The following is an 18,498-nucleotide window of genomic DNA, read 5'->3' as shown; positions in this document are numbered from 1 at the left end:
GACATGATATAAGTAGCACGTGTGATGTTGCATTTTTATGAAGATAAATTCTGATGAAACTTGTACAGGTTAACAATAGATGAATAATGTTGCAAGAGTACATTGAGCTGGTATTACAGCATGGCACACAAGTCAGCAACTTTTTCACAGAATAATTAAATATCTTTTTTGTGTTTTTCTACTGTTATCAGTAAACACAGAAAGGAGGTAGTGTAGAAATATTAATTCGCCATGAATATATAAACAGGAGGTTAAAATTCACTAGACTTCTTTTAACAATAACCCATTTTCTACCCTGCGTATCTCTCTCCAAACTTAGCCTGTTAATTGCCAGGTTTTTTAGCTTGACTTGCCTCTATTTAAACTTCATAAAGCACATAATAATGAAAACAAGTTCATAGATTTAAAGTTATTTTTTTATTTAACATAGTAACTACTTTAGTTAGAATTGAATCATTAGATCCTTACTTAGAGAATATAACTTATTCTCTAATTTCAGTAATAATTTCAAGGTAACTTAGGATAATACCAATTTCACTGGCATTTGTCTACACAGAGTACAACTGTGAACAAACGTGAAAACTAGGTGTAGCAGCTCAGAAGCATAATTTTTTAAAATTCATTGCTTGTTGATCTCGTACAGGTTAGTTTTATGTATATCACAAAAATGCTGTATTTTTATTTTAACAGTTGTAATTGCAAGCTTGTAATGTTCTGAGAAATGCATATGGTGTGAAAGTTTTTTTCTACCTATCCAAAGTGTAGTTTTGTATTTGCTAAGACATCAGCTAACCTTCCTTAAGAATAAAACTATCCATGTTTTGTTTCTCTCACGATTTTCTATCACTGTTGATGATTTACTTGCTAAACTCTTCATCCTAACTCTTTTATGATGTTACATCAGATGGTCTGAACATTAACTAATAGAGTACAGCTTTGAAAATAGGTACAGACAATAAATATATAATTATTAAGTGTTCGAGATGGTTTGAATGCATTGTGAAAGAAATTATTGTGAACATTATCCCAACTTTTTAAAGTGATGTTATCCAAAAACCTAAATCACTTCTGTTTTTCAAAACTGCAGCAGAGACTTCTATAAACTATCTTCAGTTCAAAATATTAGGAACTAAAGGTCCTAAAATGTAAATAGGAGTTAAACCACCAGCTTGTAAGCTCTCTCTTAAGGTATCTGGTAATAAAAGTTTATTGAAAGAGTGTACATTTGTGATAGTTTCTTTCATTATCTCAAGTCTTTTTCAAACATTTTGTAAGGAGTGGGTTCCTCTTCGTCAAATTTGTACATTTAAATATGATTGGATAGAGCAGATTATTGGCTGTTTGTAGAATAAATAATTTATCATTTATGGAGAAAAATGATAAGAAATAGATAGCTCTTGTAGGAATGAACAAAGGAATCTAGGATATTCTTTTCACTTCTGAAAATGCTATCATCTCTGTTTGAAATATTCTTCTATGAAATCAGGTAAATAAAGTGAGAACAGTAGTAACTGTATCAAATATAAAATGTGCATGCATTTAATATAGGTTATATGTACGTATGATGTAACAATATGTTATAGTCAATGTTCCCTCTAATATTTTCATTCTGTGTGTTCAATTAATAGTTTTTACATGTGCACCAGTAACAAGGTAATGTATGTATGTGATCTACAAAGTTTTGTTTGTTTTACTGAGGATGTGCCTGGCACTTGACTGGTTGTTGTGTGGCTGTGCAGCCAGTAACCAAGTATATATTTTATGTGATCATTATATGTTACTATGATAATTTAATACTGAGTATATATGTTATGTGGCTACTATTTTACATTACCATGGGAATTAAAACCAAGTATATGTATTATAAGACCACTGTATGTTGATTGTGCTTTTACTGGCAAATCCGTGGTCATGAATAAATTACATACTTGTCAAATTTACAGTTGTCTCTTTCCTTTTCAGTTTTATATGTTAACATGCTAATCTAATACCAGTTGTATAAGTAGGCCAAGTGCTCTATTAAAGAAGTAAATTAGAGTTCTGTAGAATTTCTCTGGAGCACTGCTGTGATCTAACCACAAACGTTATATTTTGTAGCTAGCTTTTTTGCAGGATTGACTACACTGATTTCAAGTCCAACCTTATGAAAAGACTCCAAGGTTATGTTTGTTCATTTTGATTTGTTTAAGATCCTTGAAAGGGCTAATGATGATGCACGCCATTTAGCTCACAATCCAAAACTTGAAATCATTGTAATTTATTATGTAAAAAAAATCATAACCACAAGTTCAGTTCAGAATTGTGACACTTGGAGAGGCAGTTACAGGATTTTACAACTTCAGACTGGCTCCATTTTGACTTAATTTCTATAGTTGGAAGTAGTTGAATAATGGTTAAGTTCAAGTTAAAAACTATTAAATCACTTAGGCTTTAAGTTTTATTTATTCTGTGGCAAATAGGAATTAATGGCACTGAATGTTTTGTGTAAGAGTTATGGCTAGAATCTTTAATGTGCCATCTTGGCAACATATAATATTGTCTTGGTAGTGTTTAGTGATTTATAAAAATTATGGGATTTGTAATGAGAATAAGGTAGAAAGTTCAAGAGAAATGTCCAAAAAGGAAAAATTATTTTCTACATCTGAACCTCATATAAGCATGATTTGACCACTTGTGGGTATCAGAAACTTCTGTTTGTGTGTGGATGACTTTTATTTCCATTGTACTTGTATTTTATGTTTTACATATTGACTGGTTGGTCAGACTCATCCTGTGAAGTTTCATTATTTCCATTGTTTCAGACCAGTGTGTCTAACTTGCCACAATATTAGTTGCCCTATTTCAGTAACTGATTGGACTTCCACCACACTTTCTTTGAATGCTTAGGAAAATAGTGAAATCCACCATGTGATTGTCAGTGAGTGGTATCATAGAGAAGTACAGGTTAAAGTTTTCCTTAAGTTAACTTGATAAAACTTTTTTCATTTTTTAAATTCTAACAGGAGTTATTTTAAATTTATATTATTTTAATAAACTCCAGAATGCCATAAAAGTGTTTATTGACTTTATCAATTCACAGATTATTGTGACAAATGAGGGAATTAATACTCATATAATGGCTACAAGATATGTTGGAAATATTATTTTACATAAAATAAGTGGTAATATGTATATGGAACTACTCTACAAATACAGAAATTTACTTGGCCATAGTTAAGGTTTTATATTAATTGAAAAGATTAACATTCACTTAAGACATTCTCCAACATACTTGAACTTTTTTATCCTTAAATTTCCCTCTTCTGTTTACACGTATGCAACAAATACAAGTATTCTGATCAATTAGACTTGGTGTTTTCTGTGGGGAGGTTTTATCTAAAATATACTACAGACATGCTGGTTTAAAACATGTTAATTGTGGATGCACTATGTGAAGGAGGATATGTCACTGATAACATGAGAAACACTTTTACCTACACATTTTGTGAAGTTGCTTTGCATAAAACATTTGATAACATCAAGGGAACTTTGTTTTAAGAATGGTTTTATCTATTTGATAGAGTGATTTATGACTCTTTCAACTAATGAACTTTCACAAAAAAGCATTAATCTATTAATGTCCTATGAAATATGTATGTTTCTTGTAAAATAGATTCCTTTTACTGAAAATATCAGATATAGTTTATTAGTTTACTTATTGTTGCACCATGAGGTTTTATCTGATTCAACAACAATCGGTGAAAGAACATCGAGAAGACTTGGGTATTGAAATGTGCCTTTAATGTGTGCATGGTCATATGGTGGTCTCTTTAAATTATTTCAAAATTCTAAACAAAACCAATTATGAGTTTACTCATTTCTAAGCACAGACTGCAGTCTAGCCAATAAATTGCTATGCACATTATTAAATCAAAGAAGTAATTCATCTAATTGTGTTTTTAAAACAACTGATTTTTTGCTGTACAGTGTGACAGAAGTGACATAATTTGTACCAATGCACTTTCAAAGTGAAGTAAATATATAATTAAATTTATGTGCCATTCAGTAGAAATAAACCTCGTGTATTTGTGATACAGACATAAAACAAAATTTTTTTTTGCAAGTTAAATAACTTTTTTTTTTTTCTCGCATTTCTAACCTACAGATGGAGAGAAGAAGCGGAAATTTGAGCAAGCTGTTTTGGAACAAACAGAAAACCTTGACAACCCTCTCCGTTGTCCAGTCAAGCTGTACGAATTTTACCTTTCCAAGTGGTAAGCAAACTGCATATTTTAATGGTAATATTGAAATCTGGAATGCTGGTTCTTTTCTATATTACAACTGTGTTAGAGCAGAATTTTAAACTGTTTAATTAAAAAAACAACAACAACATTAACTTATTTCTATAAATTTAAATAAAATCACAACCTGCCTTTCCAGAACATAACTTTATTAGCTCAGTGTTTCACTATTACAGCTTCATCAGGATTTGGTGATCCTACAAGTACTAACATAACTGTCTGGTCTGTGTGTATAGCTGGTTGAGAAACTTTCTTTTAGAAAACAAGCAAGCCTATAAAGACCCTTTTAAATGGACACTTTCTTTTCAGTACATCAGTATTTAGCAATCAGTAACATTAATCAACCACAACAGATTAAAAAGCAAAAACAACACTGAGGACCTGGTTCCTCAGAAATAAGAGGTTGGAATTGGGGGATGTTTTATTTATTGAGTATAAAGAAATTGTCACCCTAGGAGTGAGATGTAGAGAAAGTCTTTCACTTAATAAACACAAAACCTGGGTAATGATTACCTACAGAGGTGAGGAATATTTGTGATTCTAATGTATGTACTAAAGCAGAGAGATAAAGATGAATACCAAGTAGACAAGCTCATCTGTGGCAAGGTTTCTTTAACATTAGCCAGATGTTTTAAACCTGACCTATTAATGCTTCTTGGTATTAAAAATGAAAACCTGTCCCTTATTGGACACTGACTTTAAAGTAGCTTTGGGTGTGGAAGAATCTAATGGTGATGTTAGTTTAGTATTTGACTTATTAGCCTCAGCACATTTTGAACCTGGGTGCATTGTCTTAACTCATTTCAAAACTTGTCGTACTATTTCGTTTAAAAATGACATTCACTAATACTTACTAGTCTGGCCATATCTGCTAGATTTTAATAAAAAAAACAATTTTTCACTTTCTTTTTCTAGCCCGGAGTGTGTCAAAACACGCACGGATGCCTTTTATCTTTACCCAGAACGGTCTTGTGTCCCTGACAGTCCTGTGTGGTATTCAACACAGCCAGTAGGAAAAGATGCCATTCAGAAGGTGCTCCAGCGAATCAAGATGGTGCGAGAAATCAGTGAACTATACCAAGATATCTGATTCACGATCTGTTAATGTCTGTCTGCTATCATGTTGAACAGAATCTGTACATGAGAAAAACTTTCTTTGAGATGTTTACTTAAGTTTAACCACAACTAATAAATTTTTTAAGTGAGCACTATAGAAACAAAAATTGAAGGCCATGCATGTGACTACATTTTACTTTCATCAAATTCTTCATTATCCAGGTAATTATCACAACTACAAATCATTCATCAAGGAAAAGCTATTGTGACTTCCCAATTGAAAAAAGGTCTTAAGACCTTGAACCTTCAAGTTTAACATGTATATTTCTGTGGTGTTGAGTCCCAATCTGTTGGATGTAATGCAGCTAATTATTTCCTTTTCTGCCCAAACATGTAGACTTTCCCACACAACAAAAAAGGTGTATACATGTTTATTCATTTGTTTTTTTTTAAATAAAGTTATTGGTTAAACTGATGCTGTTTAATGTGGAAAACTCTACAAAACGAAATAAGCAGTGAAAACAGATTCCTAGGCTAGTTTATTAACAGAAGCAGCAACCCTTACACAGTCCTTCAACAGTAGCTTCTCTCTCTCCCACTACTGTAAGGCACAGTTTCCTTCCTAAGTAACGGAATTGTCTGCATTCTTCATCATAGAAGTTCATTCGCCAAGCCGTAACATATGTATGGTAAATAATATTAAAGGGTGTGTAACATACAAATAAAAACATTTACTTGGACAAATTTGATTTTCTAAACAAACAAAATGAGTATATTGTAAATAAACAAACCACTTAGATCTCTTCTGAAGAACAAGTAAAACTTTAAATGCAAAAGTGAAAAAAAATGTGATGTCTTTAAAATACAGAGGTGTACCCTTTGTGAAATTCTCTATCACAGACTAAAAATAACATCACACAATCTGACCTTTGATTAATTCAAAATTCACAGTACACCATTTGCTATAGCTTATTTGATTTTCTTTTTCACAAATGTTAACTATTGAGTCCTTAGGGCTGTTTAAAAATAAATACATGAATTTAACACTTTGATGTCTGAAGAAATTCGAATATTTTGAAAGTGAATAAATATAGACTAAAGTTTAAAGAGGGTAAAACAGAGTTAATTTTTTTCTTTCTCTAATTTTGGTTAAGTAGTTTCTTATATAAATCTTCATCCCTCTCCTGTTCTTAAAGGGATGGGGGTTATAGTTGTTTGGTTTTGATATAGAACATAACCTAACTTTAGCTACCTCTTACAACTTATACCCAAAACACACATTTCATTCAGTATACATTGAGTAAGGCAACAATTGTCTTGTATAAGATATTTGTTAAAAAATAAAATTTAAGTGTAAGAATTTACATTCATATAATACCTGCAGTACTTAGGCATTCACCCCTTCTTTGTTCCAACATTATTTTGCAGTACAAAACACAAAAGGTTATAAGGCATACTCTTACCAATAAACATTTAATACATAAATACTAAAATATTTACGGTTTTTTTTGGAAATATTACAGAAAAACAAAATTATAGCTTTTATCATCACCAGTGAAATACTTGCTTTTCTACAACTCAATATGCTTCAGTGCATTTACAAGTTTTGAAAAATGGAATCTCTTGTTAAATCAATTTCCTTCAGAAAGTACACTTAAACTGAAACTCCTTGAAGAAATCCTGAATAACAAAAACTATATTTACAAATGTCAGTGCCAAGCAAGAATGCTTCAGCTACGACCCTTTATATACACTGTCCAAATTCTTATAGCTTTATGTAATGTGCAGTTGTTCTACAGATTTTCTAAGTACTGATCAATGTATTCTTCACTAATTAGAATGATATTATTTGCTTACTGTTAAAGAAATGGGAAGAAGAAAAAGAGACTTACTATGCACCATTATTAAAGGAAATTGCAAAATAATTCTTAAACACATACTATATATTTTGAAATGGTGAGAAATACAATTAACAGTAACAAAAAATGGATTCAAAATTTACTGAAGACCCAAAGCACAGGAAAGGAAGAAGTTTACCATTAATTTTCAGGTAATGTTTTATAAATGTTGCAAAGGTTGTAAAAGGACTTCAAAACTTTTAGTCAAACCTTTATTATTCATGTCTACTCACTTAATTTTTGTATATAAAATACTTAAACTGTAATAAAAACAGATATCTATTAATGTTACATCGGACATAAAACTACAAAAATAATGATTATAGAAGAAGAAACAGTTTGCCTTATCTTTGTTATTTTACCTGAAACTACACAATCTTTAAACAATACATTCAGAATAAAAGATAGGAAAGACAGTATGGTATGTGCTAATTGAAGAACCTGGCAGAAGTGAAGTATTAACAACATACAATCTAATACCCTTAATAGTGGCAGGAAATATTAATATAGGAAATGTCAAATAAAACTTGAGAAACTTAAGAAAAAGAACAAATAACATCTGATGGCAATCTGTGCACAGCTGATTATGAATGCATGAAGATTAAATCTGAGAAGCTATATGTTACTTGAATTGCACCCAAGTTCAAGCTAGAAGACTTCACGTAGCTTAAAATTTACAATTCGTAAGTACATAATGTAACAAAAATGACTAGCAAACCAACCTTGGTTCTGAGAACAGGTACATCAATACCCAACCAACTGCACTTGACAAGCCACAAAAACAAACTAAATATGAATCAGCTTACAAAAAGATACAATGAGATTTTACCTATAAAGAAATAAACTGTATATAACTTCTGTAAAAAAATTATTCATTTTTACTAGAGGCAACACAAGAAACAAATACTGACTTCTAATTATTGTTTGAGACTCCTTATGTGATTAAAGCACTTAAATACTGTTGTTGTATGTGTGTTTAAAGCCATAACATTCTCTATATTAGACTAAAGAATGGTAACCTGCAATGGCATGTCCTGCATGTTGGTAAACAGTGATACAATAGTGTAGAGAGTTTTGTTTGAAATGAAATACAAGATTTGTGCTACCCTGGGAAAGTGCATATTAAATTAGCAAAAATACATCTTCAAGAAAAGCATTATTCTACTTAAGATTTGAAAAACAACAACAAAAAAACGCTTATTGTGCAGTCAGTCCAAAGTGTATTTATAATGTAATCAAGAAATAATATTTGAAGCCACCAGGTGGAGTTTAACTTCTCTCAAGTGTTCTATACAACATTTTTCATAGGCTCTACAAAATCCCTACACAGGTATTTCTATTTCCATGGTTTTAAGGTTTTACCATTTTGTTGGTTACACTATATACAGTTGATACTAAAATCATAAAAATTTGTTGGAAAGTATTTTGTAAAACTTTTTTATTAACTTTACATGCAAATCTAAAGAATAAAACAGCTGTAAATCTATATTACAACTGCTTAAGTTTACAAAATGTCTTTGGTTTCCAATATATACTAAGAAAAACAATACATTTTAGACCAAAACTCCATGGCATGAGCAGTTTAAATCTGGCAAACAGATGAACAGTGCTGTGAAGCCTGTGCACATTACCTACTGGGCTACACAGTTTTCACATTCTTTTTTCAACATGTATCTGAAGTAAACTATGCCAGCAAAGTCAAAGATACAAGATGCTGGATGAAAATCTATGCATAGACACCTTTTATCATTATGTTAGCTGCAAGTATGTTACAAGATATTTCTCCTTCATATGATATTTGATCTACAGCTCTAACTTATGAAACCAGCTATATTGTACACATGCAGAGATGCCAACCCTTATAATTTGAGCGTAATCATTACGATTTTGGTGTATACATTACGACTATACACTCATACAGACAAATATTACGACTTGTTGCAACTCCAAAGTATTATATATAATATTGGCCTATAAAATAAAGTGATAAATTGTTCCTACAAGGGTGAAAAGAAAATTTCTAGTGAGATACAAATAAATTTTGATAATAAATAAAAGACGTAGTCCAAATGGCTACTTGAGATAATCATGTTTGTGCTTGAAATAATAAAAAATATTTGTATCTCCAACATCTACCAATAGTTTGAGTGCAGTGCTTCTCCATACTGGGTACGTGGGGGAATCCATAGTTACGTCATCAGTGCTCACGTAGATGGGTGTTTCTTGTTTTCTAAGCAGCATAGAAACACCAATGCGATCATTCACAAGATGGAAAAAAAGAGGCCTCGTTCACTAGAGTTTCTTGTTTCTAGCAAATCTAAAAGGACTAAAACTGTGAGTCAAAACTTTAGGAAAGAGTATAGTGCAAAATATCTGGTCATTGCATCAAAAGTCTGTGACAGTCATGCGTTTCATACAGTTTGTCACATCGATTTTCCTGTGGTGCATGGTGGGATAAACGATTGTTCCAGACATACAAAATTGGCATCTCACCAACAAAAGGCTGGGGTGAAGACAAAAATGATGCAGATAACAACATATGAGTAAGAATTCAGAATATGAAAAAAAATTTCAAAAGAATATTTTTTTTAATTTATTTATTAAATACACAAAACACAGTAATAAATGAGCAATCTATAGCAGTAATAAATAATAACAGTTATAATAAATAGCTTAGAGACATTGGTCAGGCCTAGTAGCCACAAATGATAAAGGGCTCTGTCTACAATCATTATGCTCAGTCATTTGAAATAGTTGGAATCTCTGCAAATGATGTTTATCTATAGCTCTATCTCATGAAACCATCTTTATCCTTCACATTATGTTGATTCATAGTTCTGCATTATGAAACTAGCTTTATTCTTCTCATAATGTTGATTTGTAGTTCTAGATTATGGAAACAGCTTTATACTAACAGATCAATTTGTTTTCAAATTTAAATTCCAAATCCTTCAAACATTTTTTATGGAATTAAAATTAAATTTTATTACAGCAAAATAATGTTGCTATAAAGTTCCACTTGCATAGTGCATACTTCTCTAAGTATTGAATGTCAGGTGGCTAATATTATCACAAATGTTTTTAAACAAAATAAGTCACTGTTAAACTTTTCTGCTCTAGTTGTATTTAATACATATTTTGTTTGCTTTTATGAAGATAGTTACTTTATAGTCAGCTTATGTACTTTTTTCATAAGCATAAAATTCTACATAAATATTGTACAGTGATTTTAGCCTTTTATTAATGAGATTAAAATTATCAATACAAACAAGTATACAGGATTAAGTAAAACCTGCAAACAGTGACAATCCTTAATGGACAAGACTACAAAGGTCTCTCTTTATGCATGCCAGACAAAAATGATACAAATTTATTTTATGACCAGCCCCATTGGTTGACCTAACCTCTACGAACTGCTGACGGACAATATGTGAAATTATACTCTCTTCATTTATAGCATGCCTGGCTGTTTGTACCTAATTGTAGTATCCATACTTCACTGAATAAAATTTAGAAAGAATTAAACATTTTTTTTTTTACTGGGAAGTACCTGTTGCATCACAATGTACAGAGCTCAAAATTTTCATAAATTTTACCAATATAAACTGGTTTTGTACATTAAGAGTGGTACATTTATTGATAAAATAAGTCTTTTTAAAAACTCCAGTTTCTCAGTACCACATTTAAAGAATTACATCAATAAAGATTTAATGAAACCCTCACGTACAGTCCTAGTGAAAGTTGTATTCTCGTTGTAAGGAAATAACATTTATTTAAAACTGTGTTCTATTACAAAGAAATTGTTGTTGCACATACCACAGTTATTCTTCTAAGTGTCTGAATCTTGAATACCCAAACTGTTTAATATTTTATTGATTTTGCATAATACCATTCAGTAGATAGTGCAGGAGCTTTGGTTACACATATAGATACTGATATGTACACTAAATCTATTATAGTAAGATGTAAAGGTACTATCATGTATTTATATACAAAAATAAAAGGACATAAATTATAAAAAAAAACCATAGTGGTACTACTGCATTACATGGAACCTGTTTGTGAAAAAAAAATTTATTAAAATGACCCCCAAATTACTAAACTAAGTACACATGTATACCCCACTTCATTCTAGCTAATCAACTCAAAAACATTAATTTTATAAATTATTGAGCAAAACAAAACTACAGATTAAATTCAATTGTGTGATCAATTAGGTTTGACCAACAAATTTCATGGTGGCTCTCTATAGCTCAGATAAATCATGAGATACACAGCTGAAGAAAGCTTGTATTTTTTAAATATAATCAATACTTTATCTTTACAAAGAATTGTTAACCAAATACTTTCCTTAAGTGTTGCCATTGGATATACATAAATTCCAGAATGATTTACATGACAATGATGTTTTGAACTGTGATACTGGATAATTTATTAGCCCAAATACACCAGTAGCTCCTCTAGACCAACTCCATATTGGAAAATTAAGATTTCCAATAATTTCAAACTTACTTTGTGTATCTTAATGGAAATTTGGCAAGCTTTTATAAAGTATTTTTACTACAGATCTGTCTGTGAATATATTAAGTTAGTCTTTGACTGGTCAGATTACAATATGACTTTCATGTTTTGAATATATTTTTAGTCTTACAATTTTCATACTTCATTTACATTCTGTTAACTGTGGAGTTCAAATGACACTTTCATGTACCAATTCATTTATCTAACTTTGAAAACCTCCTAAATAAATATAAATGTTTTTATGTTGGAAAACTTTATACCTTACATGTTATTTTTGCTATCCTAACACTAACTGTAACAAAAGTTGAAAAAATATGAAATAAAACCAAACATATATTTTTTCTCTTATAAAATAACTACAGAATTGTAATAGATGATTACCATTATTTATTGTAACAGCTTCAGGCCTCAAAGTTTTTACAAATGCTTTCCTTTAATCTCATTGATTTACTGCCCTTGAACAATAAATACTTAAATATCATACTGAAGCAATAATGCATCTGCCAAGACTACAGCTCAAGCTAGGGTAAACAAAGTATCATATTATGCAATGCACAAGCAGCTTTCATGAATATCTCCTAAAGAATTTTTTTATTTAAGTTATTTTTATAATAATAAAAATTATACATAGACATTCTGTACTTATTTCTTAAACCTAGTCTTTTCCAAGTTTTTATACTTGATAATTAAGTCTATCAAATACTAGGCCAAATTCTTAGTATTGATAGCATAATCTCAGAAATTATTTAAAAAAAAAAAATTCAAATATACAATTTGGAATATGAAATATTCTCATCCATATACAACAGAATGTCCTAAAACTAATTTAATTTTCCTCAGTTTAACTAATTCTTATACTTGTTCAAGCAGTTACAACACTAACAAACAATAAAAATGATAGCAAATTGTTCAAAACTGAATATTTTATCAGATTCAGTCCCCATCACATTCAGTAAATTGAAAATTTCTTTTGGTTATTATTAATCTAACAGCAAATGCCAGAAAGAATGACTAACATTTCTTGAAAGATGAGATGTGATAGGCAGGTATGGGTTTGATTTTCTGGTTTATATCTTTGAAAGATGAGATGTGATAGGCAGGTATGGGTTTGATTTTCTGGTTTATATCTTTGAAAGATGAGATGTGATAGGCAGGTATGGGTTTGATTTTCTATCTTTATCAAATGAAAGAACTGGTGGATAAAAATTTACATCTTACCAACACATATACAAGTTTAAGTTTATGCCAAATTCGGTTTTAATACAGTTAAAAAGGAAACCTAATATAGGCAATTCACAGTGGAGATACTTAGAACAAAAGATAAAGAAATTGAATTTAAACATTGTACAATATTAAAATTGGAATTATAAACAAAATTTTAGGGTCAAGTTAACTGTTTAATTAAATTTTGAATGTATTCTTTGACTCCCAACCATGCACGAAGGATTAACATTGGTTTTAGTGAGTATACTTAAAATAGAACAAGTTATGCATATTATGTAAAAGCCAAAGGTTTGTTAGAACTATCTGGGAAGCCCTGGGAAGGATTTTCATACAGGAAAGTTTTTGTTTCATATATTGTTAGTTCTATGTAGAATATAAGTAGAAATATATTCATAAATATTCCTGAAGTTTGAAATAAATCATGCTTATTTTTGTTTGTTGTTAACTTGAAAGCCACATAGTGTTATCTGAGCTCTGCTCACAACAGGTATTTAAACTCAAATTTTAGCAGTATAAGTCTCCAAACTCACCAATGAGCCACTTCAGAGAGCAGTGAGTTTATTGGTCAGTAAATGTTTGTTACCTTGATGACCAAAAGAAGAGTTAAGGAGGTTACATTATCCATTTTTGAGATTCAAATCAGAACTACTGAATCCTTTTTATCTATGATGCAATATGTATATATAAATATCATATGAATGTAATACAATAATACAGGTAAAAGAGACAACCAGTTCCAACTGGTAACAAGACTTATGCCTTTAACCTCCAACCTGACATGATCAACATTAATTAATATCATAGAAGTCCTATACAAAAGCTAACTATTACGATTTTACCCATGTTTCTAAATATCTCCATCATGTCCTAGTTATTATTCATTAAAAAGTATTTTGGTTAAAGTTCTGTTAATAAATCAGTCGTGTATTTTCAAACATACCCATCAAAAATGATGGGGCAAGTACTAACACACTCACTCCACAGTACACCCTAACCTCATGTTTCACAGCTAACCGAAACAAAATCAAACTAGGTGAACAAAGAGACAGAAAAGTATCATCAAAAAAGCCAAATGTTGGTAAATTCCTTAGTAAGACAATCAAACCTGAGGTCGAATATAAAATGAATTCATAAAATAATTACTCTTAAAAGTCAGATAAACAACTACATGTATATATACATACAAAAACCAGTGCATTTTGCTAACACTACATTCCAACAATGGCTTTTATGTCATCATCTTGCTTAGCAAAAAATGTACAACTTAATTTTTTGTTTTTGTATTACAAAAAGTTACATAAAGAACATGTAAGCATATACACATTTTTCTACATTTTGTTAATCAATGGTTATTATATCACTTATCTCAAAAAAAAGCAAATTTATGGCCTTTGATAATAAAAAATGCAAAAACAGGAGAATATATTTACTTAAGAAACACTACTGTTTCACAGACCTGTTGAAACTTGTTTAGAGACAAGTTTTATCTTCCTATTAAAAAGAATAGTAAAAAAATTTAAAAATCCTTTTTGCATCAGGACTATTTACACCTGCTTATCACTTTTGAAATATGTTATTAAAGTAAACTGTTCAGCTCCTTACACTGTTTTGAAATGTAACAAAAAAAAACAACAAAAAAAGCCTTACAAGCTACCTTACACCATTAGGCTTACAGGTTTTTGAGTCTCTAACCTTTACTACTTAATATTTGTGAAAGGTATTTCATAAATAATCCTGAGATGCTTAGGATAGATTTCTTGACCCAGTCATTTGCCTTTGTGCATACTTGTGACTCATAAATCCTAGTGTTAAAAAAAATATATCAAAAGTTACCCTGACATTAAATACTTTATACATTAGATGTTTTGGATCAAACAGTTAATTGAATATAGTGTTCAACACTTCAGAGCCATCTGGTAGACAACTTTGCTTTATAAATAAGAACAGAATACAATGAAAAATAAAAACAAAAATCCTTATATACTCTTTGAAATTTTAATCAGCTAATGCCCTCTGTTGATCACACATTAAACCAGTAAATAGGGTATCAGAATAACTTAGAAAATGTTAAAAGAAAGATTGTCACAACATTTATTTTGCTTTAGTTTATAACCTTACAAAAAATAAATCATTTAAAGATGTTTATATATATATTTACTTGTGTAATATTCGTTATAATGGACAAATATCAAATCATGCCCATCCTACAGCTACAATTTACTTACATTACAAAATCATGATAGTACGGTTTTATGCTATCTTTTTATCCATACCTTTCATTAAATACCAAAAATTATTCTGATTATATTTGCTGTTTACAACTGGTAAAGGTAAAGAAGTAATTCAAGCATATTATCCATCACAATAGAAAGTGTTTATGCCAGTTTCAATGAACTTGTTCAACTGGTATTAAGAAACCTGTTTCATTCAAAACTATAAAATCAGATTTTCAAATAATCACACATATACACACACGCACACACATATATACACAAGTACAAAAAAAAAACAGCCTGGTACTGTAATAAAATTAATCCCTCCCCTGTACAGTATGTATTTTGCAGAGAATTAATAAAATAAAGGATAAACAACTTCAGGTATAGTTATAACACAGCCTTGATTATTGATTCTTTGTAACAGTTGCTGAAAAACTATCTCACAGACTCGAGCCTCTGCTGTCTGAGTTAATTTAACTGATCTACCTTAACACAAATGTGCACAACAGTGTTAAGTTAAAAATAGAACTATTTTTTCCTAAGAATTTGTATCTCATCCTATTCAATTTTCAGATGGTATACGCTGAGAATGAATAACTTTGCTTTCCTACAAAGGAAGGAAAAAAATTAATTAGAATACATTTGTGAATTTATATACATACACATAAAACAGTGAGGAAAAAGTTACTAAGGTATAATTGGTACTAAGTTGATGATAGAGAAAATATTACCGAGACAATCAAAATCAATGTAATTATTATTTATTTCACTATAAAATGCTCTAAAAAAATAGCTGTGGTTATTTTTACTCCAAATTGTATATTCTACAATTATACTTTCTGTATCACCATCTAGTCTGAAGTTTATTCAGATCTTCTCAGATACATAAATTGAATATAAAGCTGATTAATATGATTAACACACAAGTAAAACAAAGAATGCTGTAATCTTTAACAAAACTTGTGAAAACATGACTAAAAATACAGATTATCATACTAAATTTCCTAAAACTATAATTTACGTTATTTTATGGGGGAAAAAAAAGCATAATGGTTTATTATACCATTATTGATCCTTTTTTAAATCCTTATCTCAAATGACAAATTTTTTATTCTATATCCAAAGCCTACCATAGTTCAAAATTAATTCACAATATTCACCTAGCTCACATTCAATTAACCCTAAATTTAATTACAAGTTCCATATGGACCACAACAGATATTTAAACATGTAACACCCACATTAAAAAAAACAACAAAAAACACCAACATACCATAATAGTTAAAAAAACATTCTATAACAGTTAAACCATTTATAAAACATATGGTATAGAATGAACAGTTCAGAATATTTTTTCACATTACTTTCAGATAATACTAAAATTAACAATGAGGTCCATATGAATCCCAAAATATTTTTAAATGTTTCTAAGGTATTTATAACATTGCTTATGAATTCACAGTTGTTAGCCACGTAATCCCCATTAATACACACGCCAGTGGTAATACTTTAAGGATCTGTATTAACTATACTTATGCATGAATATTACACACTATGCTAGCACATTATTAAACTACCAAACAACAATTTTAAGCCCAATGATATTTACTGTTGAAAACAAACATATATAATCAGTACCTTGGTTTGTCTTCTTTAGGTGAAATACAACACCAAACACATGAGATGATACATTACAACACAAAGTTAATAGATCAAATGAATATTGTCACATGAAACTTCAGAAATTTTAACAACTCAAGAAACTTGTCAGGACTGACTAAACATGGAAAATAATACTAACACAAAATTTGCTGATGCTACTGGGAACACTGTCATGGTTAAGGGCTAAATCACCTGCTTTTATAAGTTTAATATTTTATAAATAATCGAGTTTTTTCTAATTTAGTTCAGTTGATGTATTACAGAAATTTTATTCCAAAGTATCTCATGACCAGATTCAAAATGTTGACATGTTTTACAAATACTCCTCTCCAAGTATGGACTTTGGTGGTCTTAGCATCTGATTCATAAAGAATGGAAGCTTTGTCTAATATATTTCTTATGATAATCATGAGATACCCTGCACTTTTTTTTTTTTAATAGTACTTGTTTCAAGTTAACACTCCTATGAAAAAGTGGGGCCTAATAGGCCCCAGAGAAACTTGAAAGGTTATTAATATTAGGCTAATAATTTTGTATTTAAATGAAATTGCCATTTAAATCCATTAATGAATGGATTAACAAGATTCCCACTGTCCCTATCTACTATCTAGTGAAACCACAGCCAGGGGAACGGGCTTGGAGAAATCAGGACTAGAAACGTCTTTTCGTAGGAGTGTTAAGTAATAAGCCACTTACTTTAGAATTTTTCCATCAAGACCTATGAATCATTTAACTACAACCTCAGTAAATAATACACAGCATGGACATTTTCTAAATATGTAATGCCAGCCAGCTCCTTTTTCAAAGACTCTTTTAACTTTAAACTTATTCTTAATCATCTAAATCATAAAGCCTTAATGGATAGTTTTGTTGTAGACTCCCTCTTCATTGAAGTCCCAAGGACTGAAGCCTGTAAGATAGCTTTAGCCCTTTATATCTAAGACCTCAACCTATTGATACACATCCACAGCAGCCAATTAACAACCCTTACAGAATTCACTGCCACCAAAAGTAACCTTATGTTCAATAACCAAAACAGCCTAAAATGCTATACTTAGTATAGGGAATCAAATTTCAGCAGTTATAGTCAACATTTTTATGACATATTGAATCTCAAGCGATCAATTCAGCCTTGCACCCACCATTATACTCGCACAGGTATGTTGATGATACAATTGCTAGATTCACATCTACAGAACACACACTTTTTTTCAACCACATTAACTCTATATACCCCCAACATTAAGTTCACATATGAAGAGGAAAAAACTAACCAAAAAGCACTTCTTAACCTCAAGATCACAAGAAGCAATACGCAATTCAAAATAGAAATCCACAGAAAAACCACCCATACTAGATTATACATTCCATAGGACTCAGCACATGAAACAAAACAGAATCTTGACATACTAAAAAAACCAAATAAACTGCTTACACTGCTGCATACCGTATGTTCATGACATCAGTGAAAAAAATAACCAACATTTGGAAAAACCTTATAACAAAATGCAACATTCCAGTAAACAGAAAATTTATTCAAAAACCAAGTACAAAACTAAAGTCAAAACTATGTAAAAACTACACTGAAAAACACAACACCAACATTATTTATAAAATACAATGCAACAATTGTCATGATTT

At 30.3% G+C, this 18,498-nt stretch overlaps 2 protein-coding genes across 9 annotated transcripts in view; one reads left to right on the top strand and one right to left on the bottom strand.

Annotated features, from left to right (window-relative positions):
* Nucleotides 1-5,811, top strand: part of woc (zinc finger protein without children) — a 77,162-nt gene extending 71,351 nt beyond the window's left edge. For all 5 annotated transcript variants that reach the window (XM_076517281.1, XM_076517279.1, XM_076517283.1 and 2 more), the window contains exons 21-22: nt 4,145-4,253; nt 5,196-5,811. In XM_076517281.1, coding sequence (XP_076373396.1) covers nt 4,145-4,253; nt 5,196-5,370 — 284 coding nt within the window. In that variant the 3' untranslated portion in view covers nt 5,371-5,811. The remainder of the gene's footprint in view (nt 1-4,144; nt 4,254-5,195) is intronic.
* LOC143258399 (zinc finger-containing ubiquitin peptidase 1-like) overlaps nt 4,413-18,498 on the bottom strand; it is a 56,835-nt gene continuing 42,749 nt past the window's right edge. For 2 of the 4 annotated variants that reach the window (XM_076517286.1, XM_076517288.1), the window contains exon 8: nt 4,413-5,414. In XM_076517286.1, coding sequence (XP_076373401.1) covers nt 5,382-5,414 — 33 coding nt within the window. In that variant the 3' untranslated portion in view covers nt 4,413-5,381. Of the gene's footprint in view, nt 5,415-12,719; nt 15,803-18,498 lie in introns of those variants that run through there. The other 2 variants (XM_076517284.1, XM_076517285.1) reach the window with 1 other exon arrangement.

Source organism: Tachypleus tridentatus, chromosome 8, assembly GCF_004210375.1.
Source record: "Tachypleus tridentatus isolate NWPU-2018 chromosome 8, ASM421037v1, whole genome shotgun sequence".
Classification (NCBI taxonomy): Eukaryota; Metazoa; Arthropoda; class Merostomata; order Xiphosura; family Limulidae; genus Tachypleus; species Tachypleus tridentatus.
This window is presented reverse-complemented; position numbering and strand designations above follow the sequence as displayed.